Source organism: Pocillopora damicornis, chromosome 10, assembly GCF_964200805.1.
Source record: "Pocillopora damicornis chromosome 10, jaPocDami1.2, whole genome shotgun sequence".
Classification (NCBI taxonomy): Eukaryota; Metazoa; Cnidaria; class Anthozoa; order Scleractinia; family Pocilloporidae; genus Pocillopora; species Pocillopora damicornis.
In genome coordinates, this window is record NC_142679.1 from 17271296 (window position 1) to 17298795 (window position 27500).

Genomic DNA, 27500 nt, shown 5'->3' on the forward strand with positions numbered 1-27500 from the left:
GTCTCCTTTGGAGTGTCCAGAGTCCAGAATTTCTTTACAGGAAAAGGCCGGATGAGCAGAATCCCAACCTCGTTTACCTTTGGAGTGTCCAGAGTCCAGAATTTCTTTACAGGAGAAGGTCGGATGAGCAGAATCCCAACCTCGTTTACCTGCATAGGAAAAGGGAAGAATAATCATTTGAAACGAGGAGAGGATCAAACTAAGGAACAAAACACGCCACAGAGGTCTTATTCCATAAGTAGTTCCTTTCGCGTAATTGTTAGATAGCTCTTGATTTTATAAATCTTTGTAGTATCTATAGCATCTTTCAATTCAAACTTAGAAAATGGAAAACCTGTCACTATAAGGAAAAGCAAGAGATTTTAAACTTCATATTCTCTCGGGAAAGGTTATACATGGATGTACACGTGACATGAGAGAGCTCTGAAAAGCGCTAATCAGAAGTAAGAAATAGGTCACCATTTTTGACTTGGCCATGGAAAGAGGAGGTGGGAGAGGTGGCAGAGTCTTGGGGGGGATATCATTTTTTCCAAGGGAATGGAGAGGGGATCAGTTGTCGCTAACATAGTTTAAAGGTGGAACTAAAGAAAATTGGCGGCCCATGAGGAAGATCGATAGAATAATTCGGAACGTTATGGAAGGATCAGGAAAACTTTATTGTGACAACCAAAATACTCCGACCCTTCATACCCTCCCACCTCCTCTAACTTTCCCATATTGTTAAGCACCTTACTCAACAGTACCTCTTCCATAATAAATAGAACGTGGGTTACACCTCAGGTTTTCTGGACTTGAATTTTTGGTCTGATTACTCAGTTGACATTCCTTCTTTATATCACTAGCATCGGATTTGCTGTTGTAAGATTGGCAGTTTTCATCTCGAAGGCAACTCAATCCACAGCTTATTTCGTCAGCATATAATGTCTTGGTGATGTGACCAATTAGCTCAAATCCTTGAAAAAACAACACAATCGCGTGTCATGTTCTCATCACTAAGTTTATTTTGGATACTTTCATGATACAGTTTGTGTGTAGTTAACTACCCTGTCTTAAGAAGTCATCTTGACTCTTGATATCGTACAAAGGTGAATATGAAGAAGCCCTGAAAGTTATGAGAGTTGCACGTAGAAAGTTCCTGTTGTTTTACCCAATTTTGGGGCGATCTTATATTTTTTTCCAGGGCGAACTGCTGTGGCTAACAGAGTATAAAAGGGGAAGAATAGAAATTTACTACTAATGAGGGGGATTGTAAGAATGTCACCACAGAGCCTTATTTGGGGGCAGGGGGGGGAGGGATCAAAATCTGTGTCATCCGATCCCAGTTTTCGCTCATGGCACTTGAAACACTCACATCCCACCGGAACAAAATATCACTGTGTTGGGAGATATAACACATTCACGTGTTACCTTCAATTCGCTCGAAAACCTCGTCCCTGCTTAAGTCAGTGTGCAAAGACGAACTGAAAGCCACAAGAAACAAAGCAACACCACTCAACAGAACGGGACATAAATGGAAACCAACTAGAAGCCCTCTCATCCTGTAATTTGAAAGAAAGAGACAAATGTTGCCCTTCTCCCTTCTTAGATGCTACAAATAGTTTGGATTGTGAATTTAGGATTTTGCTAATTACACTTTGTCTGACTCAGCGAAAGAATACGAGCGCTTTTTAAACTACCAAGTCATATAAAGGAATCTTCCCTGCTAAGGATTAATTCTTGTCCGCTGGCTTGCACAAGTTACTCACCCGATAGTAAGTAAATACATCGAGTTTCTCACTCACACTCACCTTCCTTTTCTTACTTTCCCTCGACTTTTCTTCTAAGGCTTATGCGGTAGGAAAGGTCTTTTGTATATATACTTCTCAATCAAACGTATTTATCGAAGCGGCTGACTATTCAAGATTTATGTTGTTGTCAAAGTTAGAGAGCAGTCTTCTTCTGAAGTTTAAATTAACCAATTTTCTCCAAATTGAATAACTTGGTTACTCCTTGCACAAGTTACTCACCCGATAGTAAGTAAATACATCGAGTTTCTCACTCACACTCACCTTCCTTTTCTTACTTTTCCTCGACTTTTCTTCTAAGGCTTATGCGGTAGGAAAGGTCTTTTGTATATATACTTCTCAATCAAACGTATTTATCGAAGCGGCTGACTATTCAAGATTTATGTTGTTGTCAAAGTTAGAGAGCAGTCTTCTTCTGAAGTTTAAATTAACCAATTTTCTCCAAATTGAATAACTTGGTTACTCCTTGCACAAGTTACTCACCCGATAGTAAGTAAATACATCGAGTTTCTCACTTACACTCACCTACCGTTTCTTACTTTTCCTCAACTTTTCTTCTTACGTTTATGCGGTAGTAAATGTCTTTTGTATATATACTTCTCACTCAAACATATTCATCGAAGTGGCTGACTATTATACACTGCAAAAAAAGTGGTGTTCACCCGTTCGGAAAACAAGTTGTGAATATTTGAAAACGCAGCATTATTCACACATTTTCTGACATTTTCCGAAAAGAAAATCCAACGTTCTCCCGTTGTTTTCGAGTCGGCAAATTGGAGTATTCGTTCCATTATCCAGCAATTTTCCTCCACAGTGAACTCTATGAAAACGATTGTTTTCTTAGTGTTAAGAGTACGGTTAACAGAGGGGAAAACAGTTTGTATTCCATTGTTTACTGGTGTTTTCCCAGTAACAAAACATTGTTTTCACAGACGTTTTCCGTTGAAGACAATGCGTTTTCTTCCATTTTCTAGGACAGTAAATGCGTAGATAACGCTTGAAAACCAAGTGTCGTCCAACGTTCACGGGTTGGCTAACAAATTGAAATACAATATTTTCTAGCGTTTGCAGCTGTTTGCGTTGAGAAAACGCGTTGTTAGTGGCGGTTCACCACCCGAATGCGGTTATTCCCACGCATTTTCTTGTATTTGCCGTTCGATTATCGTGCGGAAAATGGCATGTATTCCTATATTCATCGGTGTTTTACACTGTCAACCATTTGGAAATTTATATTTACATTTACTTCTCTCGCTCATAATTTCTTTAGCTCCAAGCTCCCTTGATCTAGAACGATTTTGAAGAAGTTCTACCAGTCGCTGAATCCACTTCGCAAATCAAATGATCCATTGAACTACTTGGAATCATTCCCTCCCGTATGTGACGCAAGCAATAAGAGCCTTAACATAAATTTTTTTGAAGCCTTTTTATTACCAATTAATCAAAGTAGTATTCACCTAGTTACATCAGTTCTTAATCATACGATTTTTACAAATATTCACAACACAGAAAACCTTGAAATCTAACATTTAAAAAAATTTTTAAAAGTATCAGCGAAAAAAAATGCACTCTTACTACAATATCAACAAAATTGTATGTCTCACCCTTGGCAAACAAATACAATCTGCTTCATTTTGGTCAATAAAATGAGACTTCTAAATGACACAAACAAACCTTGCACAAAAATGAGTGAAACCTAATGTCTGTTCACCACCTAAGGTGGATCATATGTAAAATTGGGAAAATGTTGAAATGCATATATGTGAAATTTGGATGATTATATTGGGACTCACATAGGCAGTTGTAAAAGAACCTTTTACATGTATCATCCAGTTCAACATTTCGAGCTGTTTCCTTAATTTTGATAAACATCACAAAAATACTCAGAAAATTTCTAGGCTCAAACATTAGAGTTTGAAAAATCCTACTCAACACCATCCTCAAGTGTAAAAGAACTTTTGCAGTTGAACTTAAGGAACATAGCAGGGCCTCTAGAAGTAAATATCCCATATTTAATCTAAATCAAGAACATCCATTAATTACTGCTTTACTCTAATGGATCCACTGTAACCAAAATTGCCTAGTAAACAATAACAGCATTCATGGAAAAAAAAAATAGAAAATAATTACAATTTCATGGCCCAGAGCAATTTCTCTGGCACTTCATTGTGGCTTCTGGTACTTGGACGGCCAACCTGCCTGTTTACAGACTGCCTCCTTTGTTGGGTGGACATATTTGCCCTATGCCGTGAGTCCAGTTCTTTGAAGAAAGAAGAAACCTCCTCTGTCCTCTAGACAAGATGCTTTGTGGACAGGGTGTCATCCTCGCCATCAGATTCATCTGAGGATATCATTGACAAATGCAATGCAATAATAAATAGTCAAACAATAGTTGTGGTTAGGAGAGATTACATCATTTGAAATAGATGTTTCTCTCTAACTCATAATACTTAAAGACATTTCCAAAACTGCTTGGCTCATTGCACAACTAACATGATATTCAATTTTCAATATTAAACTAAGCTCAAGCAGAAAAACATCAATACTGGCAATCTCCACAATCACATAGGGTAGAGAAATAAAGGAAAAGAAAGAATTTAAGAGGTGAATGAAATGGTCCACAGTTAACTTTTTGTGTAGAAACATCATTGAAGCAAGCTAACTCTTACCCTTTTAATTCTTTGCCTCCTTTTCTGTTCCCTTTGGTACTGCTCATATGTACCATTTTCCATCTGCCTCCTCTTTCTTTTGTTGGAGGCAAAGTTTTGAGAGACAGCATCTGAAAAATTAAATATTTCTGAGGTGAGGCCAGGAAACCAAGGTTTAATACTGAAGCTGTACCCGAGAAATTATTTGACTAGCTTTATACAGTTAATGTGCCAGAGCTAAAATCATTTACTCTGTTTGAAAAAGACAACATGTAGGCATTGTGAGCCAACTTAGGTGATGTAAACAGAGCAGGTTTCTTGCGGTTTAACTTTAAAAGAAATCAATCCCAATGAAGCAAAAGTTGAGTGAGATATCCATTTCTTGGAGTTGATAAGTGATAAATAGTTGACTTAAAGGTCCTGCCCAATTAAAACAATCAATACCAAAGGGAAACATACCAAATATCCGCCTCTCTGTGCAGAGAGAGTCATTCTTTACGTGCTCAACTTCTTGAACTTCTTTGAGAAGTCTTCTGGCAACTTCTTGGTTTGGTGGCTCATTCTCCCTGTTGGAATATAATGTGTAGATAAAAGTAAATTGCAAAACCTCAAAGTCATTTCCAGCATAGGTTCCCCCTCTTTGGTGCCCCCAAATAGAAACTGTAACTCATTATTCAAATGGTTAGGTTTATGAGAAACCTCTTCTTTTGGTGTAAGTGGTAAAAATAGCCCAAATGGAGCCATGACACAGCATTCCTCAGTATGGTATTCTTACAGTGAACTTCCATGGACTAACATGAGTGATCAAGAAAACGTGGGACTAAAACGATGATTTTTACTTCTGCTCTCACCACTTTGATTCTACTTTTTTCCTTTGTGGATGAGATTTTATTAATGCGTAGCCCTTCAAACCACTTGCACCTCCCACTTTCTTTCCACATGGACTTCCGTTGTAAACTATTCAATCGCAAACTATGTTACAAGTATCTTTACTCCCCTTTGGCTATGAACTTACTTCCTTTCCGTGTTCCACGACAGTCCTAACTGTTCCATCTTAGAGCGGACGTAATGCTGTGAATGATCATCAATAAATGCAAGAGGAATTTAACTGAGTGTTTTAAACATCAGATAATTTAAGTTTGTCATTCTTTCTCTCTTTCTAAGAGAGAGCAAACAAATCAATCGCTCACATGCATAAACACATCTTGGAACTAAGGAGACGTTAGCGTCACCGAAAGAGGACGGATGATAAAAGAAATTCGCAACCGACAGCAAGTCAAAAATGGCGGGGATCGGCTTTGATCAATCAAAAGGTGTGATATAAATCACAAAATGCGCACGAAATTTGAAAACGGCTTTTGACTTCCCTTTCCATGTTCTTACCGGGTAATCCTTTGATATATCTTATAAATTTTTATGGTTAACATTCTCAACGCAAAGAAATAGCAAAGAGGAAAATATTCACGTATCTTACCGAAAGATCAGGGTGTAGTGCGATTTTTCTTTTTCTTGAAGAATTCGGCGGCGTCACTGCATCATAGCTTCCAGTCTCATGGCTGGTTAGTTTGGCTTCTAGCGTGGATATCCTGTCTTCCATAGTTTTGAAGCCATTTACCATCGTAGAATGGATCCTCTCCAAAGTTTGCAGGACTGTATCGGAGAAGTCAGTCTGGTTACCTTCGATAATGCTTAAGGAGTCATTTATGTCCGACAATTTAGCTGCAAGACTAGATTGATCGGACCTTTCCAGCTTCTCATGTAAATCTTTGAGTCTGCTCAAGACTTGGCGAAATTCGGATACATTTGAGGCTCTGCTAGATGCCATTTCGCGATAAAGAGTTAGGTAAATAGACAGCTTTCACTCGACTTGCAAGTCGCACGTGGAATGATTCTTGTGAGTTTTCCCTTCACGAACAAACTAAAACAAGGAATGTGATTGGTCCGATGAAGTGTGCAGTCATAACAATCGATATGATTGGTCAAAAATTTCGTGCATGATGGTCAGCGGTCTTATGTATGGCGCCAAGAGGGACGCAAAAATTAAAATCCTTCATCAAAGTATTGTTCTTAGTGGTGAATTTAAACAATTAACAAAATTTATTAAGTATTTGACAAGATTTTATCCTGTATTTTGGGATCGAAGTTCCTTTTTCGTTATTTCGCTGATTGGAGCACCTTACAATGCCAAAAAGAAGCTTTCCTCGCGAACTGAATCGGCGGAATAGGCGTCGAATTTATTGTTCTAGATGTGGAAATAGTTACTCCTATTCTGGAGCGAGGACACACGTTTGCCCGGACAGTTCTGGCGATGAAATCCACCGAGACGCTGATGATGCTCCACAGCTTTTGTCAAACGGCAACTTATGCAATGGCGATGGCCTTGAGACAGAGTCGCCGATCAACTACCATGAGGTAGATGAGGGCATCGATGGAACTGAGGCGGAACTCATCGATTGCCCTCTGTCTCCAGATCTTAGAAGAAGACTCAAGGACCGATTAAGGAAACGTTTTAGCGAAGAAGATCTGTCTTACTTTGAGGACGACGATGAAGAGATCGAAGCATATGAAAGTGGTAGAAATGTCAGGGAAGATTCTGTGAACGAAGACTGGTCTGGTTCTCCAAATGCTCAAGACTCTGAAGAGGATTTTGAGCAGAATCAATCAACTGAGAATGCCGATGAATATTCACCCTCAATCTCCGACAGATGCGGTATTCTTGTATTTTGGTTGTTATTGTTTCTAGTATCCTGGCAGTCAGCTTTTTTTGTTACAGACTCAGCTGTTGAAATGCTACTCAAATTTCTTAGTCGTTTCTTGGGGCTTCTTGGAACTTTTGATGAGAATGGTATAATTTCTAGACTTTTAAAACGTTTGCCAAGTACGCTTTACAAGTTAAGGAAGAACCTTGGGCTACTAGGAAATGATGAATTTATTAAATATGTTGTGTGCCCAAAGTGCAAAAACCTGTATGATTACAAAGACTGCATCCAGAACCGTTGTGGAAGGCAAGTTTCAGCTCGATGTAAGTTTGTACCATGGTCAAGACACCCACACAGGAGTCGCAGAGGTAAGAAACTACTTAGCAGTCAGTTCATTTTATGTGCATGTGATGTATTCCTCCTCAAACTCATTAATTATTCTGAGGTTATTGGCCAATGAGTGGAAAGTATTTTGTCACATGCATAAATCTAGATACTTGATAAAGATGTATATCTGTATTTCGTCACATGCATGAATCCAGATATCCAATAAAAACACATCCAGATCATCAGTGATCTGGATATACGTTTCTACTGAATATCTAGATTTATGTGTATGTGTAATGCAAATAAGAAAATTACACTACATTTGGGAACACTTTCCTTTAGCAGTTTACCTTGCTCTTCACCCCTTTTCGGGATGCGTAAACGGTTAACTGCATTACTTTCTGCCATAATTAAGCTCCAACTAACCATAGAGCTATAAACTAAATGAGCAAAACTACCATAAATTTAGCACACACTTTGAATCCCCCAAAGAAACCCCAAAGAGACAACAGATGGATAGTTGCTGATAAAATGTCCAAAATTATGCAACCAATGAAAAGAGCATAACAATAATGTGACAATTTAGGTGATGATTGAAATAGGCAGTTTGAGAAACAAGCTAAAAGGCTCTTGCTTCAGGTTTGGTTGTGGCATCCAAACATCTCAAAACAAATTAAACCAGCAGCCTTGTGCTTTCATTTCGTGTTTCTCAACATTTGGATGCCACAATCAAACCCTTGCACTTGTTTTTTATATACTACATCAAAGATATTGGGGGAGCAAAACTGGTGAGTTGCTGCATACTTAAAATGAAGATTATTTTGCTTATTAGAAAAACTGTGGACTTTTCTCATCATCTTGGAGAGGGTTTTCTGGAAGTGAACGAGTTTCAATGAGTATGCAATGAGTACTCAGTAAGAAAGAATTTTTGATTTCTATATTAAATTATAGGTTTTCCACATGAGCTGGGTTTGTATAACTTTTGAAGTTTTTTTCCTTAGGTCCTTGTGATGAAATACTACTAAAGACTGTTCAGACTGGAACAAAAACATTTCTTTATCCAAGAATGGTGTATCCATATAACTCAATTGTGAAGTCTTTGCAGCGTCTTCTGGCTAGACCTGGACTGTGGAACAAATGTCAAGAATGGAGAAATCAGGTTTCCTCTGCAAATGTTAAGACAGATATCTACCAAGGGAATGTTTGGAGGGAGCTGTCTTCAACTGGGTTTCTTTCAAACTCGAACAGCTTAGCTTTCATGCTTAATGTAGATTGGTTCAGACCTCATAAGCATTCACCAGGATCAGTTGGAGTTGTGTATCTTGTTCTACTTAATTTACCTCGTCATGAAAGATATAGACTTGAGAACATCATAGTTACTGGAATTCTGCCTGGACCTTCAGAGCCAAAGCTAACTGCCAACACTTTCCTTGAACCGCTTGTGAGAGAGTTACAAGCTTTGTGGCCTGTAAGGAACGATTCTCAGTTCATGGTAGTTTTTTTAAACGACCAATAAAGGTTGGACTCATTTGTGTCTCCTCAGACATTCCAGCCACAAGAAAAATAGGGGGATTTCTAGGTCACATGTCATCACAAGGGTGTTCTCGCTGTAAGAAATCTTTTGGTTCTAGAGATGGCCTCGATTTTAGTGGTTTTGATCGAGAAAACTGGAGCCCCAGAACATCCTCTGAGCATAAGTGTTCTGCAAAAAGAACAATGGATGAAACCAGCCCTACTGCACAACAAAAACTGTGTTCTCAGTTAGGTGCTAGGTATTCAGTTCTGCAAGAACTAGACTATTTTGATTGTATTCGCTACTTTGTTGTGGACCCCATGCACAATCTTTATCTGGGAACAGCCAAACACATCATGAAAAATGTGTGGCTTAATGAAAAAAATGATTTCATATCTGATGAGGACTTTCAAAGGATCCAAGAACTGGTCGATGGGATGACAGTGCCTCAAGATATTGGACGCATACCTGGAAAGATTGCCAACAGTTTTTCAGGATTTACTGCTGATCAATGGAAGAACTGGACAGTAGTTTATTCATTGTTTGCTTTAAAAGGAGTTCTCCCTGAAAACCACCTTGAGTGTTGGCGTCATTTTGTCCTTGCCTGTAAAACTCTTGGAAAGAAAATTCTTACTGATGATGATATTGAGCAAGGGGACAGACATTTAATGGAATTTTGTCACACATTTGAAGAACTATGTGGGAAGGATCTGGTTACTCCAAATATGCATCTACATGGACACCTTAAAGAGTGCCTTCTAGATTATGGCCCCTTTCATTCTTTCTGGTGCTTCAGTTTTGAAAGATTTAATGGTATCCTGGGATCTTTTCATACGAACAATTGCTCTATTGAAATTCAGTTGATGCGAAAATTTTTGTCACAAACCAAAGTTAAGGACTTTGAGTACCCAGAAATGTTTCAGGAGACTTTCTTGGAGTTTTTTGAGGGCTCACACAGTTCAGGGTCTGTAAAGGACACACAAGAGCCGATTAAACAGTTCCTCAGTCTTCGACAGCACAGGGAGATATCCATCAAAGACTTGCATTTGTGTGATTGGACTGCAAGTGATGATATAGTTGAAATGTCAACATTTAGAGATGAAACATTAGACACTGATGATTTAACTGCACTAGAGTCAGTATATAAAGAACTCTTAGGACTTGATGAGGGTACTTTCCTTGAAATGCCACACACCATTGCAGAATTTAAATCGCTCAAAGTTGGATCTGTAGTATATGGATCATCGCAAAGCCAGACCACAAGGAATTCATTTGTTCTAGCAAACTGGGCAGGTCATGAAGGACGGTTAGCTTGTAGCAGTGGATGTAATGATGTCAGACCAGGACAAGTTATTTCATTTTTTCGTCACCGTATTAAGGTTAAATTAGCAGAATCTTATTTGCCAGAGCAGCAATACATGTTTTACTTTGCAAGAGTAAATTGGTACTCAGTTCATCCAGAACGTTTTTCACATGGAGTGCCAGTGGAAATCTGGTGTAACTCATTTGATCTGTTTGGCCCAGCTTGTTTCATGCCAGTTCAGAGAATTAAATCCAACTGTTCTTTAGGGGAAAAAGTTTACAAACAAGAAAATGTTCTTGGAGTAACAAGTTAGACTGATAGAAGGCTGCATTGCACTGATTTTTTATTTTGAGTTTAAAAACTACTGTCATACAAGTTATCGAAATGCAATATTAAAATATAATGATTATGTCTTCCATGTTGTTGTATTTTGTATACGCTAAGCTCATATACTGCATGCAGAGAGACTCAGGAAAATGAAGTATGATAATGTTTCAATGATCAATATAATAATTCTATTTCTGATGTAACTACCCATTAACCACAAATTACCAAACTGGCACAAATGAGCCATGGGACCAGTAATACCAAACTGGACATATGACCCAATTGGTGCAAAATACATTGTTGACAATGGAGCACTGGAAAAAATGACCTACAAACACAAATGATCCAATAGACACAAATGATACAATAGACACAAATGATCCAAGAGACACAAATGATCCAAGAGACACAAATGATCCAAGAGGCAAATGATCCAAGAGACAAAAATCATCAAAGAGACACAAATCATCAAAGAGACAAATGATCCAATAGACAAAATGATCCAACAGACACAAAATTATCTAAAAGGCACAAATAATCCGACAGACTCAAATGATGCAACAGAAACAAACAACCTAATAGACATGAATGATCCAATAGACACTCATGGCCCACTAGACATGAATGATCTAACAGACACAAATTATCTAATCATTTAATCTAATCAGACCCAACTGCCTCAAATGACCCAATCAGCTAAAATGACTGAATTGCTTCAAATGACCCAATCAGTTCCAATAACCCAACCAGCTCAAATGACTGAATTGCCTCAAATGACCCAATCAGTTCCACTGACCCAACCAGCTCAAATGACTGAGTTGCCTCAAGTGACCAAATTGGTTGTGGTGACCTCACAGCTTCAAATGACCAAACCAGCTCAGATAACTAAATTGCCTCAAATGGTCCAATCAGTGCCAGTGACCCAACAGCCTCAAATGACCCAATCAGCTCAAATGACTGAATTACCTCAAACGACCCAATCAGTTTCAGTGACCTAAGTGCCTCAAATGACCCAACTAGGTCAGATGACTGAATTGCCTCAAATGACCCAATTGGTTCCAGTGACCCAATAACCCCAAATGACCTATCCACCTCACGTGACTAAATTGCCTCAAATGACCCAATTGGTTCTAGTGGCCCAACTGCCTTAAATGAGCTAATCAGTTCCAGTGACCCAAGTGCCTCAAACAACCCAATCAGCTCAAATGACCGAACTGCTTCAAATCAGCTTATCAGTTCCAATCAGCCAATTTCCTCAAATGACCCAATCAGCTCAAATAACCGAATTGCCTCAAATGACCCAGTGGGTTCCAGTGACCCAACTACCTCAGATGACCCAACCACCTCAGGTGACTAAATTGCCTCAAATGACCCAATTGGTTCTAGTGGCCCAACTGCCTTAAATGAGCTAATCAGTTCCAGTGACCCAAGTGCCTCAAACAACCCAATCAGCTCAAATGACCGAACTGCTTCAAATCAGCTTATCAGTTCCAATCAGCCAATTTCCTCAAATGACCCAATCAGCTCAAATAACCGAATTGCCTCAAATGACCCAGTGGGTTCCAGTGACCCAACTACCTCAGATGACCCAACCACCTCAGATAACTGAATTGCCTCAAATGACCCAATTGGCTCCAGTGGCCTGACTGCCTCAAATGAGTTAGTCAGTTCCAGAGACCCAACAGCCTCAAATGACCCAATCGGCTCAAATGACTGAATTGCATCAAATGACCCAATCAGTTCCGATGAGCCAACTGCCAAAATGACCCAATCAGCTCAAATGACTGAATTGCCTCGAATGACCCAAGCAGCTCAAATGACTGAATTGCCTCAAATGACCCAACCAGCTCAAATGACTGAATTGCCTCAAATGACCCAACTGGCTCAAATGACTGAATTGCCTCAAATAACTCGACCAGCTTAAATGACTGAATTGCCTCAAATGATCCAACCAGCTCAAATGCTACAATTGCCTCAAATGACCCAACTGACTCAAATGCCTGAATTGCCTCAAATGACCCAACGAGCTCAAATGTCTGAATTGCCTCAAATGACCTAAGCAGCTCAAATGACTAAATTGCCTCAAATGACCCAAGCTGCTCAAATGACTAAATTGCCTCAAATGACCTAAGCAGCTGAAATGACTGAATTGCCTCAAATGATCCAGCCGCCTCAAATACCTCAGTTGCCTGAAATGACCCAACTGGCTCAAATGACTGAATTGCCTCAAATGACTCAACCAGCTAAATTGACTGAATTACCTCAAATAATCCAAGCGGCTCAAATGACTGAATTGCCTCAAATGATTCAACCAGCTTACATGATTGAATTGCCCCAAATAACCCAACCAGCTCAAATGCCACAATTGTCTCAAATGATCCAACCAGCTCCAGTGACTGAATTGCCTCAAATGACCCAACCAGCTCAAATTACTGAATTGCCTCAAATGATCCAGCCAACTCAAATGACCAAATTGCCTCAAATGATCCAACTAGCTCAAATGCCACAATTGCCTCAAATGACCCAATTGGCTCAAATGACTGAATCGCCTCAAGTGACTCAACCAGCTCAAATGACTAAATTGCCTTAAATGACCCAAGCAGCTCAAATGACTAAATTGCCTCAAATGACTTAACCAGCTAAAGTGACTGAATTGCCTCAAATGATCCAGGCAGCTCAAATGACTGAATTGCCCCAAATGATCCAACCAGCTCAAATGCCACAATTGCCTCAAATGATCCAACCAGCTCCAGTGACTGAATTGCCTCAAATGACCCAACCAGCTCAAATTACTGAATTGCCTCAAATGACTCAACCAGCTCAAATGTCTGAATTGCCTCAAATGATCCAGCCAGCTCAAATGACCAAATTGCCTCAAATGATCCAACTAGCTCAAATGCCACAACTGCCTCAAATGACCCAATTGGCTCAAATGACTGAATCGCCTCAAGTGACTCAACCAGCTCATATGACAAAATTGCCTAAAATGACCCAAGCAGCTCAAATGACTGAATTACCTCAAATGACTCAACCAGCTAAAATGGCCGAATTGCCTCAAATGATCCAAGCAGCTCAAATCACTGAATTGCCCCAGATGATCCAACCAGCTCAAATACCACAATTGCCTCAAATGACCCAACTGGCTCAAATGACTGAATTGCCTCAAGTGACCCAACCAGCTCAAATGTCTGAATTGCCTCAAATGACTCAACCAGCTCAAATAACTAAATTGCCTCAAATGACCCAAGCAGCTCAAATGACTGAATTGCCTTAAACTACCCAACCAGCTCAAATGATTGAATTGCCTTAAATGACCCGATCAGTCAATAATAGCCAACTGCCTTAAATGAACCAACTGGTTCAGATGACTGAATTGCCTCAAATGACTCAACCAGTTCTAGTGACCCAACTGCCTCTAATGATCCAATCAGCCAATTAAAGCCAACTGCCTCAAATGATCCAACTGGCCCAAATAATAATAATAATAATAATAAAAGATTTATACCGCGCCAGTATCCTACTGTTCAAAGGCGCCTACAAGAAAAAAACTTGAAACATTAACACTTAAGACAGCTAATATTAATTATAAATAATAATAATAATAATAATAATAATAAAAGATTTATACCACGCCAGTATCCTACTGTTCAACGGCGCCTACAAAAAAAAAAAAAAAAAACTTAAACATTAACACTTAAGACAGCTAATATTAATTATAAAAGGCTTTTCTAAAGAGTAAAGTTTTTAATCTACGTTTAAAAACAGACACAGACTGAGCATTTCTAATTTCACTTGGCAAAGCATTCCATAATGATGGTGCTGCTACAGAGAAGGATCTTGCGCCATATGTTTTCAAGTTATAGGATGGAGAAACCAGAAGGTGCTTGAATGATGAGCGTAGTTGACGCGATGGGGTGTAAGATGTAAGCAGATCACAAATGTACGACGGTGCCAGGTTGTTAAGTGCCTTGTAGGTTATAAGTAAAATCTTAAAAATAATACGTTGGTTAACGGGAAGCCAATGAAGATTGAAAAGAACAGGCGTAATGTGATCATGCTTTTTTGTAAGTGTGACGAGGCGCGCCGCGGCATTCTGGACGTGTTATAGCCTTTTTATAGCGTAGGCTGGTAGGCCATACAAAAGGGAATTACAGTAATCCAGCTTCGAAGATACAAACATATGAACCAGCAATTCAGTAGTGGTCGCTGAAAGATATTTCCTGATATAGCTAATATTTCGCAAATGATAAAATGAAGATTTACAAATGTCAGTAATATGATCCTTAAAGCAAAAATGGCTGTCGAACATAGTGCCGATATTCCTCGCCTTTTGCACGGAAGGGATAGTCTCACCAGCAACTGAAATTTCGTGAAGGAGTGGTCTTGGAAGATGTTTAGCGGAAATTACCAATAATTCAGTTTTGTCTTTATTTAATTTAAGACGATTAACCATCATCCAATGACTGATTTCATCCACACAGCTCTCGATGCTAGAAACCGCTAGATCCCTATCACCCAGTACGGTTGGTTGGAAAGACAAGTAAAGCTGTGAGTCGTCAGCATAAAAATGATAGCTCAGGTTAAATTTCTTTACGATATCTGAAAGCGGTGAAGTATAAAGCAAATACAAAATGGGTCCCAAGACAGATCCTTGTGGCACTCCACATTTAAGGTCATGTTTCGTCGAAGTACCACCATCAACGGAGACATATTGCGTGCGATTCGATAAATAAGATTGCAACCATAATAGAGGCTTCCCAGCTATCCCAAACCGTACACGTAAACGAGAGAGGAGGATGGTATGATCGACTGTATCGAAGGCAGCGGAAAGGTCTAACAACAGTAAAATTACGATTCGACGATTATCAATGGCAGAAAGAATATCATTGTGAACACGAATAAGTGCAGTTTCAGCACTGTGATATTTCTTGTACGCCGACTGGAATGTCTCATTTAACTCATAATCGTTAATGTAGGAGATAAGTTGATTAGCTACCAATTTTTCAATTGCTTTGCTAATAAATGAAAGATTCGATACAGGACGATAATTGCAGAATTGAGTATGATCCAAAGAAGATTTCTTAAGGAGCGGGCGTAACATTGCAACCTTGAGTTGCGAAGGCATCTGACCAGATTCCAATGAGATATTTATGATTTTGGAAATGAAATGCAACAGAACACTAAGTGCATTTCTTGTAACATAACCAGGAAGAGGATCAAGAGCACATGACTTAGCAGCCAGATTCATGATACATGTATGAACTTCATCCGCTGTTACCATTTTGAAAATATCAAAAGAATATGGACAGGCGTTGTCAACAACAGCAACTGTATCTCGATGAGAGAAAGCAGCAGTCGTTATATGACCCCGTATTCTATCTATCTTTGTAGTGAAGTACTTAATAAACTTGTTAGCAAGATCAGTGGGCGATTTGCAGGGGGGATATTGAATATCTGTTTTCCTTTGTAGTAGTTTATCAATTATCTTAAAAAGCTGTTTATAATTTGACTGATTCTCATTGATTAATGATGCGAAATAATTCTTCTTGGAATCACGAATTAAGTTGTTGACAGCATCACATCCCTCAATAAACAACTTACGATCAGAAGGAAGTTTGGTCATTCGCCAGCGTCGTTCAAGTTTTCTACGGGATCTCTTTAAATTATTTATCTCCTCAGAATACCAAGGTGCAGCGGGACGCAAAGTAACTAACTTTTTTTGCAGTGGAGCATGAGTCTCAAGTATGGTAGTAAGGACTCTGTTATATTGATCAATCAAATAATCCAAGGATGACGATGACGAGGCAAAAAGATCAGGAAGGCTCGAATTCATAACATCAGCACAGAAATTATCAAAATCAATAGATCGAAGCTTTCTGAATGAAATAATCTTCTTGTCGAGCGGCGGCTTATTAAGCGAGAGCTGGAAGTGAACAGCAGCATGATCAGAGATGACAAAAGGAGAACCAATTGTTAAATTCGAAACAATACTATCATCAGATCTTGTAATCACAAGATCTAAGGTGTGTCGATCTTTATGCGTTGAGCCATGTGTATGTTGAGTAAGATTGAAAGAATCCAACAATTGAAGAAATTCAGTTGAGTGTTGGGAAGAACAGGTGTCAACATGTATATTAAAATCACCAACTAATAATATTCCACCAGGATCAGCGATATAGTGCTCCAGGAACGTAGAAAACTCATCAAGGAACAATGAGGGTGTTAAACCATTCAAGGTCGAGGGAGGTGGGCGATAAACAATAATAACTCTGAGTTTTAAACCGACTGTACTTGACAATAACAAATCCATATATTCAAAGGACAAAAACTTCTTGAGCGGCTGCAACTTTAAGTTGAAAGATGATCGAAATAACAAGCCAACTCCTCCTCCACGAGTAGAACCAGGTCTAGGAACATGATGAAATGAATAACCTGAAGGACATAAATCACGAATAATCAATTCATTGTCAGCATCTGATTGAAGCCATGTTTCTGTCAAGCCAAGAAGATCAATATTATTTTCGACGACAAAGTCCTTGATGATAGTAGTCTTGTTGTTAATTGAACGAGCATTTAGCAAGCAAAAATTCACGAAGCGAGCCCTTGGTGTGTAGCTTTTAATCGGGTTAGGAGTAAGTTCAATTAAATTTCTAAGATTCGATCCAACAGGAGTCTTCATCGTGCATGTAAATCGTGAAGAATTTAATCGACAGCCTTGGGGTGAGACCAAAGCTCGAATATAATTCAAGCGCCGCCGCTTTTCTTGAACTATTTTTCCCGCTCTGCAACCTCTAAACTTTCTTTGACAATTTTTGCCCAGAGGAAGTAAAATACATGGGAGATTCCAGTTGTAGCAGAAGCTCTGAGTACGACGAACAAAAGGCACTAATGGAGAAGTGTGTTGTGAGTTGTGATTAAGCCAATTCATCGATTTCGTTGCAGTCGAAAACGCAGAGAACTCATATCCCAGATAGGCGTTTTGTTCTTTATGTATCCCCACCATCCGAGGGGATGTTGGACCAGGATTAGATTCAACGTCCACGAAGATAGTAAGGTCAAATTTTGTAGGCAGACCAAGCGTCAAGTGACCACGTTTGCACCAAGTACAAATCGAGCGCCTAAGTTTGTTTCTTCCATCCACCAATCTAACTGCGCGAGGAGGACCATGACATCTCAGCAATAAAGTAAGAGGACTCTCATAAACCGAAAAATTGATAAATGATGATCGAAAGAGAGTAGGAAAACAAATAAAAAAACCTAATATGATGAGAACAAAGTAACACGTTGCAGCCATCTTGGGCGCATACATTAATTTCAAATGACAGAATTGCCTCAAAGGACCAAATTGGTTCCAGTGACCTAACTGTTTCAGATGACCCAATAATTTTAAATAACATTTACTTTCTGAAACAGCAGAACCTAACATGTGGCCATCAGCGAAAATGACCCAATCAGTGCAAGTGACCCAACTGCCTGAAATGATCCAATCCACTCAAATGACTCAATAAGCTTAATTAAACTACAAAAAGCTACAGGAAAACAATGCAAGCTGTTCACAAGTGTTTCCATAGAGCAGGGAAACAAGAGACGAACAGCACATCTTCATTTCTTAATCACGGTCGTTAGTAATTCTGTGAGAACAGTATCGTTCGCGTACTCGGGAAAAGTAGAGAAAAACTTTCGGTTGAACAAGCCATACATTAGCGTTTCCATGGAGCAGGAAAAAAATCGACAAAGATCATGTTTTCATGCTATTAGTAATTATCTGGGAATACGCTTGGAAAATGCAGCAATCGCGCGCTCGGGAAAACTATAGAAAAACGTTCTGGAAAACAAGCTATCAGTGGCGTTTTCGTGGAGTAGGAAAACAATCGACGATTTTCTTGTTTTTTTGGCATTTACCGTTTGCAATTCTGCAGGAAAACGCTCGACAAATGCAACGTTCGCGCGCTTGGGAAAATTATAGAATAACGTTCAGGAAAACAAGCTAGACACTAGCGTTTTCGTGGAGCAGGAAAACAATCGAAAAACATCATGTTTTCATGGCATTTACCATTGGTAATTCTGCGAGGAAAACGCTCGGAAAATGCAGCGATCGCACGCTCGGGAAAACTTGAGTAAAATGTTCAGGAAAACAAGCTATACAATAGCGTTTTCGTGGAGCAGGAAAACAATCGACAAACATCATGTTTTCATGGCATTCACCGTTAGTTATTCTGTGGGAAAACGCTTGGAAAATGCCTTGTTCGCGCGCACGGGAAAACTATAGAAAAACGTTCAGGTGAACAGGCTATTCATTGGTATTTTCCTGGTGCTGGATAACTTGCGATGAACTTCGTGTTTTTCCCAAGTTTTACTGAGGGTGAACAATGAATTTGCCGCACGTTTTCCGATATCGGAAAACGTCAGTTTAATGTTGAATTTCTCAGTCATTCACCATTTCGGAAAATTAACAATGAAAGCATGTTTTTTTGCCCAAGATTTATGTTGTTATCAAACTTAGAGAGCAATCTTCTTGAAACCAGTATATTCTTACCTTCAGTTTCCTTCCACTCCTCTCGTATTTTTGTATCGAAAAACTCTTTTATCAACTTTTCATACAATTTTAATGAAACTTGAGACAATGATTAAAAGAAAAAAATAGAAACAGCTTAAGAACCCACACATAAATTATGCATCAGTCAACTTTGCACGAAGTACTGATCACGACTTGGGGTCAGCGTTTCTTTACATTTGAGTAAAGCGTGAGGGCATTTAATTAGAAACAAACCTAGATTACTCGGATTGTTTTTATTATCCGGATTTCTTTTCTCAATTAGTCGCATTCAGGATACAGAGCAACTTTTTCCCATCAAACAAAGCTAAATTCGCCTAATGAAAACTGAATGAACCACAGGATGTAATTTCAAGGTTAAAAGTTTTCTTCAGTGATGAAACTGAAAGGATTTCTTCTCACGTTCTAACTCGTACATTTATGACTCACAATGTGTTGGTATATCTGTTGTACCATACATGTTTTTGTGTGTTCCTGTTTTGCACCCGTGTTAGTTAAATCTGATAACCGAAGCCAATATGCTAAGAAACATATTTCTTTCGATGCTCCAATTATTTTCTCATCTTTTGCACTCTAGCTAATACCCTGCTAATATTGTTTGCTCTCGCTTCCAGACAATTCTAATACAGACACCTGGCAATGTTGATAAATTAAGCGACTAACTGACTGTAGGGGAAACAATGAGTTTTGTTTTCATTGCGGGTCAAAGGAAAGCAATTCTCACTGTTTCCCGTGGGGCCAGTCACTTTGATTTTAATTTTTAAAAGTGTTTTGTCATACCTCGCAACTCGAAAATGACTGCTAAAATATTATTTTTTTTACACAGGCTGGCACTCACATTTGCTGCAGTTTCACGGTGCACGACCTTATCCCGTGATAGTCGAAAGTTCAAGTTGTTGTTTACCAAGGGGCTTCTTGTTCACCCTAGAAAGTTGGTGTATTTTGATTCACAGCGACTTGTTCTCCTCCAATCAGAAACCCCTTTGAGTTGAGAGGTACATAACGATTAAATTTTTACAACTGCTATCTTAATTAAAGGTTGAATCAGTGCTAAGGAAATTGACCACGTCAACCTCAACGTTAAGTTCAAGGATCTAAACATGATTGGCTAGTTGGTCGAATCACGTGCGTCAAGCGTGAATACAAACATTCCAGGGAAAGTGGAATAGTACGCTTAGTTTGCACTTCGCAAAAAAATTTACGAAAACCATGAAAATCATGCCCTGCACAAAAGGTTGAGGCTAGCTAAGAAACCTCCGGTACCGAAAAAGAAAAAAAAATTATCATATAGACATTGACCCTTAAGGCAGTTTAAACAAGGTGCCTTACAGCAGATAAAATCCTTTTCTTCCAAGAATTTGATTCAAAACGAAAGGAAAGTGAACAGAGAGGAAACAAGTCGAAAACTTGGTTTGTCTTGGATTAATTTACCAGAAAGTTTACTGAAGAGCCGTCATCTTGGGCGTCATTTAGTTTTCGTGACTCGAGTCTTAATTAAACTATCGAACTGTGCAGAACTTAAACCTATACTCGCCCCCGTCCCAATGTATACCCCTGGGTATCCGTTCAACAGATGAGCGCACGAACGAAAAATGACTTATTTTATTTTTTCTATCAATTTCGCCAGTTAAGTTTTTTTTTGGTGAAAATTCATGCTGAGTGTTTTCATTTCCCTTCACACAATTTTATATAAGCTTTCATCGTTCTTTCACCTGCCCTAACACTCCCACAAAACAATCCAAAGTTCTCGCAAGCTACGACTTTTCGAAAAATAACAGATACTAATTGTCCATAAATTCGGCTTTTCGTTTTTCGACAAAATCATCCCATCCTTTCGATCGTCCTGCGAAATTAAAGAAAAGGAGAAATTTTTCCTTCGGGAAAGTTTCATCGCAAGTCCTTACAAATTCATTACACTGTTATTCATCACCATGGTAACAATCGAACAGACGGGGTAAGTTTCTAGAGAAACTGTAGTGTTGCGGCGGGTGGGGTATCACAAATATTATTTACATCAAAAGCGTTGATAATGCAAAAATGGCCACCATAGAGAGTTTCTAAAGCTGACGTTCCTAGCGTTAGCCTTTCGTCAGAGCGAATAGAGGAATTGTGGGTTGTGTGTAGTTTACATGCAGAAAGATGGAGCTACGCTTTTCGCGGGAACATAAGAACATTCTAATATTTTAATCCAAACTTTCTTCGGTTGCGCAGAAGACGTGAAGTATTCAGTTGATTGCTCTAGATCAGAGAGAGTAGGTGATATGTTTTCAAGAAATGGTTAAGTGGGTTTACCACTTTGTATTGCAATTGGCGTCTTCTTTCAAGTGTAAACGCCGATCAATATTAACTTACTGTTGAAAATGTTGAGTGAAACATTCTTTTCTCAAAATGCAGTCCTTCTGCTAGTGACATCTCGTAGCCTAAACAAAAAGACATTTGGGAAATTCAACCATCTACGGAACTTTCAAAGGGAATGCAACGACCATAAACTGTTCTTGCATGCATTTCTTGTAAACTGTTACACTTTTAGACTCAAGCAGGTCAGTCATGATGATTTATATCCCGAGGCAACAAAACCCTACGCGAGATCAAGTTCTTCTCTGCTTAACTTGCGCAAAAATCTAAGTCATTTTCTCAGTTTGCTTCAATTAAGATGATGACTTAGAAACAATCAATTTGACTCTTGTGAATGGAAGTACGTCATGATGTTTTGGGCTATTTCGGTCACCAGAAAAAAGATAGTTCCGCTGTAGAAAAGTCAAATAGGATAGGTAACTGTTTTGAAGTTGACTGGTAAACCAACAAGAAACGTCTAGCGATGGACAAGATCAACACCGACTGCAGTTGACATAAAATCTTTCGAATAATCGAGGTATAACTCCGTGATGACAGGAAACAGTCAATCGGACGGTTACAACTGCCAGGGCAATACCTGTGTTGACAGCTTCTTTGGCGATCTGTACGGCAATCTTCGACAAGGATGATATTTTTGCAGCTGTCTTGATAGCTTCATCTACGAGCTCTTCTGCGGGGAAGACTTTATTAACCAGGCCTAACAAAAAATGAAAGTTTTTAAGTCTGCAATTTGAATTTAGATCTAAGAGAAGAAAAATCTCGAGAATGAGTGCGCAATGCCCCACCTGACAAAGCCGACGCAAATAATTCTTATAATTTTATGCAGTTTTATCACAGGAGTGCATGCCCCAAGTTCATACTTTTATTAACCCTTAAATCTAATTGAACAACTTGAGGTAACGCGGCCTTAACTGCGACTTTTTGAAAAAAGTATATAGAGCAAATGTAATTGTATCAAAACGAAGAGAAAGGTTGGCGCAAATAACTTTTGCCGAGAGCTTTTAATAAGAGAGGAGAGTACTGAAGACATACAAGTTTACGTAAACTCTAAAAAACCGTCTTCGGAAGAGTGCGGACATCTTCGGAAGTGAACGGTTCCTTCGCGGAAATGCTAACAAACAGAAGGGAAAAATCTACGCCTTTAACTCAAATTTTGCAGGCTTACACAAGTGTTTAGCATAAAATAGTGCGTCTCCGTTGCAGTCCTTGATGATGTGGAAGTACTGTACACATTTCTCAATAATTTGTGTGAAAATTTCCTTGTGCCACCGGGAAGACTTACGATGCTAAGTACCTTCCTCCTTGACCCTTTAACCCCCAAGATCTGATTGTTAATTCTCCCCTCTAGCTGCTACACATTTCCTTTTTAATAAGTTACGAGAATTTGACGTTAGATCAATAAAAAATTTGAACTGAGAAGTTTAAATATTCTCATTACCGGTTTGCTGGATGATGTATGTTTATTACAGGGAGAAGTTACATGTTGATCAATTTTGTAAGGTAAAGAGGTAATGATGAACAACCGGTCAAAAATAGGAGCTAAATTGAAAGGAACATGGACCTGATTTCTGTGCATCTTCTGCTGAAATAGGATCTCCTGTGAGTATCATTTCCATAGCCAGGGACTTCCCAACAGCTCTTGGAAGTCGCTGTGTACCACCAGCACCTAAAAAAATGAAAGCAATCTTCGAGTTAGTTGCAACTTTAAGCACAAACTTAAATTTAAACTTGACACAGTTAACCCTTTAATTCCCAGATCAAATTTGTAGTTTTACTTATTGTAAACCCTACAACTCTTATAATTTTAGTTTCAGAAATTTAATATTGGATCAACTAATTATCCCCAAATTGAAATTTTTCTTTATTCTCACCACTTATCTGGTTAATTTTGTATTAATAGTGTAAAGAGAAATTCTGTCTTGGTCACTCATGGGAGTTAAAGGGTTAAAGAACATAAAAGCAGCAATATAAGAGAGTCTAGAATAAAAAAAATTTCCATTTAATAAAAAGCCACCTTACTCCTATGATCTTTCCTGGTTACTAGTCTTTACTTCGCCAAATTACATCACTTTTTTTTTAAGTTAGAGCTTAAGTTTAAAGTTTAAAGTTTAAATCTTTGACCCCAAAGAGTGACTAGCATCTAGTTTCTCCTTACAATATCATCCCTGAATCAAACATTAAAGTCATAAGAATAAAGGAAATGATCATCAATCAAACAAGCTCTTGATTGTTAAACAAATTCTCCTTGGCAGCACATTAGGAAACATATGGAGAAAAGTATGGAGAACTTGCAGACTGATGTTCGGTTGTAAAGGGCTAATGACTAATACTCTTAAGAAGTATAAAAAAATCTTGGAAAGGAGAAGACATCATTTTCATTTTCTTCATCTGCTATCCTGCAGCTTATTTCTGCTCTCTGATATTTTAATCAGTGGAAGTCAGTGGAATATATTATATTTTCTTATTGTGCAAACTGATAAAGTTGTTTCTGTGGGTAATTTATGTGTGCCATACCTGGAATAGTTCCAAGCAAAATCTCTGGTTGACCAAACTTAGCTTTGTTTCCAGCATAAATGATATCACACATGATGGCTAACTCACATCCTCCTTCAAGCTGTGAAGAAAGTATTGTACAACTTACTTCAATCGAGCAACAACGAAAAAAGACAAACTTTGTTTGCTACCCTTAATAACACAATGACAGCTACAAGAAAATCTCTTGATTATTGGACAATCTGGGCACTGAGCTGCTGATTTGCACCAGTAACTGAGACCACTGGCATCTCATTCAAAATAATATTTTGGACATATTAATAATGGTAATAATGCTAATTATGGAACTGAGTGGAGTGCAATTTGGGCTGAAATCATACGCGTGATTTCAAAATAGAACGAGCGCGCAGCGCGAGTTCGATTTGAAATCACAAGTATGATTTCAGACCAAAATTGCACGACACGAGGTTCAATTACCACTTTATTACATCCATTTTGAAATCACCCAAATACAGGACTTGGTCAATTCGAATGTTTTATTGATGCAGTACTGAGCCGGTTTTTAAATAAAAAGCGGAACCGGAAATGCAAAACAGAAAGACTTTGACGTCATGTGTCAAATACTTAGTCAAGCGTATCAAAAGAAAGACAACTTTCATTCAAGAAATTCGAGAAGTCCTCAATAACTCAGAAAAATAGTGAAGCGTTAACGTTCAGTCCTCGTCGTCTGACTCAATGATGTAAGCTCTTCGTTTCTTCTGTGGTTGGGGTGGAGAATTCTGGCTGTCTCTAGAGAAGAAATTGAAGGTGCAGCCTGTGTAATTCTGCGATGGAACGGGAGCAGCACAACTGAAGGCTTCCATGCGGTACTGAGACTGCAACGGAAAACGTGGTGGAAATCCTGAAAATTTAGCCGGCTGAAAACCAGGATTGGAGCCCATGGCCTGATGCATTTGGCCTTGTTGTTGGACGTGATAAATAGGAACCAGAGGTGTTCGTTTATGTTGGACTGCAATCTCTTGATTTGAGGCTTCATTTGCAGTGTTTTGGCGGGAGACTTCGTTTGCTTGATTTTCGTTTGACACTTCTTTATATCCACTGATAATGTGAGACAGTTCTTTCCTGTGATTCTCGTCTATTTCATCGTAGTCGTCTAACGAAGATTCACGTGCATGGCCTGTTATTTCACAGATAACATTGCGCGGTTGACCAGACTTCTTCAGTTTTGATACCAATGTTTTCCTCATGCTGTGGTTCGTCAGCTTCTTATTCGTCCTGAGACAGGAGGCCATGGATTTCATTAAATTGCCGATGGTGTTTTGTCCCATTCGAACTTTGGTGTACCAAACATCTGCTGATTTAGGACGATTTATGATGCTAAGATAGAGTGGCCCTGTGTTCTTCATTCCTTCGGGTCGCTTGGACAACCAAAGCTTGAATAGCCGCACTGGATCGCTTTTTCCGCCATCGGTACTGAACATTGCCTGTGGTGTTGTTCTTCGCCTGATGGTGAGACCACCGCTCCGCGTTTTAGTGGGACCTTCCCTGAACTCAACAACTTCAGTTCCATCTTCTCACTGTCTTATAATTACGTCTTCCACGTATGCATCGTAGTGTTCTTGGCGACCACGAAATCCCAGTTGTTCTGTCAAATTTTTGAAGTTGACATTGGTCAAGACCTTTCCATTAAAATCACCCAACTGACCTTTTTCCCACAGGGCTGACTCTTCTTCAGGTGTGATTGGCTGAGCTTTGTTGGGTCTCTTTCCCTTTCCTTGTTGACGTAGGGAAATTGCTTTCGCATTGAGGATTTCTTGTGAGGAGTGAAACTCTCTCGATCGCACGATGCTCAATGGATAGTTCTTCTCCTTTAGATACCGTTCAATGGCACTCTGCATGATTTTAAGGGATTCTGGCTCGTAATCATCTCCGTCCTTTTTTTTCACCTCGGCGTAAAACTTACTCAAGACCTTGTCAAGTTTTTCAGGCGCCATTGTTTCGATGGAGACATATTCAAGATGGCGGCATTGACACCAGCTTCTGAAAACATTCATCCATTGTTTTGTGGAGCGGGATGTATTTTTATTCGAAGCGACAGACTTAAGCTCCTGTATTTCATAGCTTGAAATGATAGGAAATCTTGAAACATCTAACTTTTGTAGTGGCTTTTGATTTTCTTCGTTTGTTGCTGACTCGGTGGACTCGGGATTGTGCGGATTTTGAGCTTGAGAGGGTAGAAAATCGTCAAAATATTCACCAAAATGTACACGAAAACTGGGAAAGTCCCTGGAATGTTGGTCTTCAGCCTGAAAGATCTCATTGTCATCATTCAAAAACTGGAAAATATTAAATTCATCCATTTTTGGGGGGGAAAAATAAGAGTTATGGAAACAAAAGTTGCAAAATTTGCGAAATGATACTCTTTGTCTTTCATTTTCCTGCAATTTGATTGGTTACTTTAAACAAGCCTTGAAATCTGATTGGTTGTTTTGTTTTAAGTGTAACTTTTTCATTGGCTGGAAAAAAGATGCGATTTAGAGCAAAAAATGGTGCGATTCGAATAAATCGCACCAATTAGAGCCGATCAGATCACAGGGACCACCAGTGATTTCAAAATGGATGTAATAAATAATGGTAACAGGACCGAGTGGAGTCTAATTTGGACTGTAACCATACGAGTGATTAACAAAATCGTAGGACCGCAAAGCGGGAGTCAGATTTGTTAATCACGAGTATGATTTCAGACAGAATTGGACAACAAGAAGGCCTGTTACCAATTAATCAAAACTATGACAAAATTTGGGAAAGAAACTAGACATTGGTTATACGTTTTCAGAAAAACCAAGAACAACAGTTTACTCGGCGAAATGCGAGACAACAGCGCGCGCACATGACGCGTTCTGTCCCCTCATACAGGCATGACGTGTTAACTGTCCCTTTAACTGACCTATTACACTGTCCAATTACAAGTATGACGCGTATACTGTCTTGTTGTGCTCAAATCGGCCGGCTGGTAATAACCAATCGCGTTGGAGAATTTTGTTACAGTTTCGATTAAAAAACATAACAAGGATCTTTGTAGAGAAAGCACGAATAGCCAAGACCAGAATGTTCCAATAGAAAGTGCTCCAAGTCAAACATACTCCAGTTTAAGTCCTGGTGTCTCTAAAAAAATACTTATTCACTTACCACTATATCTTGACATGTCACAATAGACCCTCAAAGGGTTTCCACTCTTCTCAGGGTCGATCCAATACTCCCCGTCTCCTTTGGAGTGTCCAGAGTCCAGAATTTCCTTACAGGAGAAGGCCGGATGAGCAGAATCCCAGCCTCGTTTTTCTACATCGGAAGAGGGAAGAATAATCATTTGCAACGAGGAGAGGATCAAACTTAGAAACAAAACAGCCCACATAGGTCTTATTCCAAATGTAGTTCCTTTCGCGTGATCATTAGATAGCTTTTGATTTTGGAAATATTTGTAGGATCCATAGCATCCCTCA

At 39.1% G+C, this 27500-nt stretch overlaps 4 protein-coding genes, 1 long non-coding RNA gene and 2 pseudogenes across 6 annotated transcripts; 1 reads left to right on the forward strand and 6 right to left on the reverse strand.

The window, feature by feature from the left end:
• LOC149039160 (enoyl-CoA hydratase, mitochondrial-like) overlaps positions 1-716 on the reverse strand; it is a 14175-nt pseudogene extending 13459 nt beyond the window's left edge.
• Positions 717-4174: 3458 nt separating this feature from the next.
• LOC149039161 (uncharacterized) lies at positions 4175-6318 on the reverse strand. Its single transcript, XR_016180672.1, has 3 exons — positions 5445-6318; positions 4889-4995; positions 4175-4560 (listed from the first exon to the last, which is right to left on the reverse strand). It is a non-coding gene; the product is annotated as an uncharacterized LOC149039161 (long non-coding RNA).
• A 23-nt stretch (positions 6319-6341) lies between these two features.
• Positions 6342-10687, forward strand: LOC149039162 (uncharacterized; annotated as a pseudogene). Its single transcript, XR_016180668.1, has 2 exons — positions 6342-7496; positions 8457-10687. The product of XR_016180668.1 is annotated as an uncharacterized LOC149039162 (transcript).
• A 3536-nt stretch (positions 10688-14223) lies between these two features.
• Positions 14224-17890, reverse strand: LOC149039163 (uncharacterized). The gene is made up of 2 exons (XM_089185942.1): positions 16200-17890; positions 14224-14255 (listed from the first exon to the last, which is right to left on the reverse strand). The coding sequence occupies exons 1-2, from the start codon at positions 17599-17601 to the stop codon at positions 14239-14241; spliced, it is 1419 nt and encodes a 472-aa protein (XP_089042068.1). The 5' UTR covers positions 17602-17890; the 3' UTR covers positions 14224-14238.
• Positions 17891-23033: 5143 nt separating this feature from the next.
• Positions 23034-24108, reverse strand: LOC149039164 (enoyl-CoA hydratase, mitochondrial-like). The gene is made up of 2 exons (XM_089185771.1): positions 24022-24108; positions 23034-23173 (listed from the first exon to the last, which is right to left on the reverse strand). The coding sequence occupies exons 1-2, from the start codon at positions 24092-24094 to the stop codon at positions 23034-23036; spliced, it is 213 nt and encodes a 70-aa protein (XP_089041897.1). The 5' UTR covers positions 24095-24108.
• Positions 24109-24369: 261 nt separating this feature from the next.
• On the reverse strand, positions 24370-27156 carry LOC149039165 (uncharacterized). The gene has a single exon (XM_089185960.1). The coding sequence runs from the start codon at positions 25479-25481 to the stop codon at positions 24714-24716; it is 768 nt and encodes a 255-aa protein (XP_089042086.1). The 5' UTR covers positions 25482-27156; the 3' UTR covers positions 24370-24713.
• On the reverse strand, positions 25575-26360 carry LOC149039166 (uncharacterized protein KIAA1958-like). Its single transcript, XM_089185772.1, has one exon. The coding sequence runs from the start codon at positions 26358-26360 to the stop codon at positions 25575-25577; it is 786 nt and encodes a 261-aa protein (XP_089041898.1).
• Positions 27157-27500: the final 344 nt, after the last annotated feature.

What these genes read in the sequence shown, in the direction of transcription:
- LOC149039166 (XM_089185772.1), bottom strand. Translation starts at nt 26,360, where the DNA reads ATGGATGAATTTAATATTTTCCAGTTTTTGAATGATGACAATGAGATC.
- LOC149039164 (XM_089185771.1), bottom strand. Translation starts at nt 24,094, where the DNA reads ATGTGTGATATCATTTATGCTGGAAACAAAGCTAAGTTTGGTCAACCA. An exon ending in TTTGCTTGGAACTATTCCAG is followed by an intron (nt 23,174 to 24,021) that starts GTATGGCACACA and finishes TCATTTTTTTAG; the next exon opens with GTGCTGGTGGTACACAGCGA.
- LOC149039165 (XM_089185960.1), bottom strand. Translation starts at nt 25,481, where the DNA reads ATGTTCAGTACCGATGGCGGAAAAAGCGATCCAGTGCGGCTATTCAAG.
- LOC149039163 (XM_089185942.1), bottom strand. Translation starts at nt 17,601, where the DNA reads ATGGTGGGGATACATAAAGAACAAAACGCCTATCTGGGATATGAGTTC.